The sequence below is a fragment of the Apis dorsata genome, unplaced genomic scaffold, assembly GCF_000469605.1.
Source record: "Apis dorsata unplaced genomic scaffold, Apis dorsata 1.3 scaffold_113, whole genome shotgun sequence".
Taxonomy (NCBI): domain Eukaryota; kingdom Metazoa; phylum Arthropoda; class Insecta; order Hymenoptera; family Apidae; genus Apis; species Apis dorsata.
Window position 1 is genome coordinate 906,765 of NW_006263408.1, and position 3,852 is coordinate 910,616.

Genomic DNA, 3,852 nt, shown 5'->3' on the forward strand with positions numbered 1-3,852 from the left:
TAGATTTATGGAAGGTGGGAGGGAAGAGAGAAAGAGGAACTCTGTGTGTTTGTGTCGCAGGTCAGCCGCGGTTCACGGTCACGGGGACCAACCGCTGGACTAACCTAACGTAACCTGACTCGGCGACCGCAAACTGAATTGCACCCCGTCCGCTCCCTCGACACTCCTCCACCTCGACCGCCTACCGCTCCTTTCTTTCCTCTCAAACCGATCCTCGTTCCTTCCTCTTCCCTCTTATTCTTCCATTTGTCCACTAGCGAGCCTCCCACTCCCTCCAGCGGAATGCATTTAATTTATTAAGATGCTGAAACCCCCCCGGGCCACCGACCCCAGACTTTGCAATAGCGCCTGGTCGCTTATTTCTTTTTTTTTTCTCTCTCTCTCTCTCTCTCTGTCGATAATTACAATACGAGACTCGCGGACCAAGTTCTAGGAAGCAAAGGCTGACTCCAGTCGCCTGCTTGTCCTCGAGACACGATGAGTTCTTGCGGTGCGGTGGAGGAAATGGGATGGATTTGGATTCGTTCAAATTCTCTTTTTTCGAGTCGAAAATAAATTGTTATGATTTTTAAATTCTTATTCAGGTTAGTATTAATTTCAAATTAATTATTAAATATATCTATATGAGAGAATTATATATCTAATATTTATATCACAATATATCTAAACTAAGACTTAACGTTCAATGTGAACGGGATATATAACAATCGTTTACATAAGCGTGCGGTGGGATCTTCGCGCGGACGCATCGAAGTAATCCAATCCGACACGTCGTAAATTGCCCGCACCCTCCCACCTTAGCCGCATTTCCCTTCCGCGCTACTATGCAAAATTTATTAGCAGGGTGTGCCTATATAAGTACACAGATCGGGAACCACTTTTTCCTGATTGATTAAACACGTCTCACGAAACCTAGTCGCGTTGTGTTCACTTCAGTATCAGCCCATTCAGGAGGAAAATTTAATAACGAGATCTATCTACAAATTAAATGCTATTATATTGGTTTAATAATTTATTAATAACAAGACAGGCGCGAAAAAAGAGAAAAAAATAAGAGAAAGAGGGAGTATAATTCGTGATTACGCTGAGAACGGCCCGAACCGCGAACGAATCCTGTTTCGATAGAAAACCAATGAACCGTGCACGCATCCGATCGATCATGATACATTGATAGAAATCGATACCATAGTCAACACGAAACGATAGAAAAAGAATATAAAAAAGAGAATTGCTGTGCGGGCTTCAACGGCAATTATCCAATTACCGTGTTCGCATTAGCCACAGTTGTACCGTCTAATAATTGCACCTCATTGCGATAAAATGTAAAGCAATTTTACCAGTATGGTGGCCATTATCGATCGAGCCGATCGAAAATTAAATTAATTTAAAATAAAAAAACTCCTAATAATTATATCTATATATTTAATGTATATATTCAAATTAAAACATTGTTCTTTTGGATTTTTAACCAGATATGCAATATATATAAATCCTTATATATTTAGTTCTGAAGAATTTTGTTCCATCATTTGAAAGATAGTTACGTAGAGAATAAAAAAATCGATGCTATAGGTGGTGATTTTCATACCAAATACGGTTTCCGGTCGGCTCGTTGCATAACGTATTCAATGGCTACAGCAATTACAGCGGTTATTTGACGCGAAGCGCAGCTAAATTCGCCCGTAAAATTCTGACCTTGAGAATTACGATGGAACATACGTTTATCTCCCCAGTGCTGCCGATGGAAACTCATCCCGAACGGCGATTTTGCTTGGTTCAGACAGAACATTTGCATTGCGAACAACTGCACGCCCGCGCGTAAACTAAACTAAATGTATATGAAGCAAAATTACGAACCAAGTGTGTAACACTTACAGGAAGATTCCTGAGTCCAAGCCGCACCTTCGAGTATCTCTTCATAAAAACCCGCCAGAGCACATAAGCCATGACGATTATCCAATTTTTGGTTCTCTTGGGAGGTTAACTTCAAAATTCTTCCGTCACTTTTTACACTTTGTCACTTTTTGGCGTAAAAATTTCACAACTTAATTCAGTCAGCATTCGAATTCATAACCGTCACTTCATACCGTGATCGTTTGATTAAAATTTCCATCTCCACATCTCGATTTCAAGCAATCGAGAAATACGTTGACGCGAACACGTTGCGCAGTAAAAACTCGATATCGAATTCGTTCTATAACGTTACTTTCCCGCCTAAATCGAGTCTATGATCTCTTAATAATGATATAATATTTGCTTTGAACACGATTTTCGTGATAGCACAATGAAAAGAGTACAAAAAAATAAAGGCACGTGTTTCATATGCGTTAATAAGAGGAAACAACACACTTCGCGTACAAATCGAAGCAACAAACCTCAAACTTCATACCGTTCGATAATTCACGAAATGGATTAGATAAATCACCGTTCACTTTAAAAGAAATAATATTTTTTCAGTCGAACGTTTTCGATATTTCACAATTTTGTGTTTAAAACGAACATAACCATGTAACACATTTTTATAAGATATTTATCGATATCATGTCATAACACATCGTTCATTTCGTGATGGCTTTCAATACACAATTCACGTTTTCAATGGATATCACAAGAAGTGAATGAACGCAAACCAAGCATTGACACGAGAGAATAAAACGTCCAAACTTGGTAATCTTCGAATTGACATGATGTTGCATAATTCATTATAATGTCTCGATCGTAATTGCGTCCGGTCATGCACGCCACCGATACTACCGACACGTGGTATATTCAATAAACATCAAGTCCAGTTCATTTGATCGATTGAAATCACTGCAGTATATGATATAAAATAACATGTATAATCGTACCGCATACAATTTAACTACATATCAAACAATCACGTGTCAGATCCTGTACTTAACCTTGAAATTCTTCGTTTTTGCAAAGGAAGATTCATACTCGATTATCCGCGAAAATGAATCGACTGCACCCGATATCATGATAAATGTCATCACATCAGAATCCAAGGAAACGACTGTCATGATTTAATCGATTAGGCAATAAAATTTTCTGTAAACGATATAAACATTCTCGAAATTACTCTGAAAGAGATTACTTCAAGATGAAATCACAGATGAATTCGTTGACAAATTCGTTCGATAATAGGATCTTTACGGTTATTGAAACTTTGTCGTATGTTTTTGCTATTATTAATACATCAAGATACACGAGGATTTTGAACGAACAACGCGCATCGAAATACCCGTATGCCTGACGGCTCTCGCTGCCGAGATATAACTGACACGACACACGCAACTGCCTACTCTCGCGCTCGAACTGTGGAACGATGAAACGGGACGTCCGGAACGCCGGAACTGCGGAACGATATATACCTGAATCGCGTTTCAGCGCAACTTTAGGCGTGCCTTAACCAACACCACATTTAAGAATAAAGAATATGCTTCAGGAGTCTACTAAAATCTAGTGAGTTAAACTATATTATCATGATACTTTTTAATTTTATTTTATATGTAATTTGATATTGATTCATTTCAAATATTTAAGATTGATATTGCATTGATAGTACATATTTTTAAAATATTAATATAAATTTAGAAATATAAATATATTATAAAATTGAACATATAATGAATGAATTGAATCAATAAAGTGTAATTAGAATAATTTTCCTTATAAATATCCATTTTCTAGAATAAGATATCAATCCATTTCAAGAGAAGAGAACCCATGGCTCTATAAGACAGCATTAATAGCTTTTTGTCACGCGAAAGTCTCGACAAAATGCAAGTTATAATATTGATATCTTTTCAAGACAAATAGACGATAAACAATATTTATTTTACTTATATA

General features: G+C 37.3%; 1 protein-coding gene across 1 annotated transcript in view; it reads right to left on the reverse strand.

Moving 5' to 3' along the window:
* Positions 1-3,326, reverse strand: part of LOC102680287 — a 105,878-nt gene extending 102,552 nt beyond the window's left edge. Inside the window, exon 1 of the mRNA XM_031508921.1 lies at positions 1,876-3,326. Coding sequence (XP_031364781.1) covers positions 1,876-1,947 — 72 coding nt within the window. The 5' untranslated portion in view covers positions 1,948-3,326. The remainder of the gene's footprint in view (positions 1-1,875) is intronic.
* Positions 3,327-3,852: the final 526 nt, after the last annotated feature.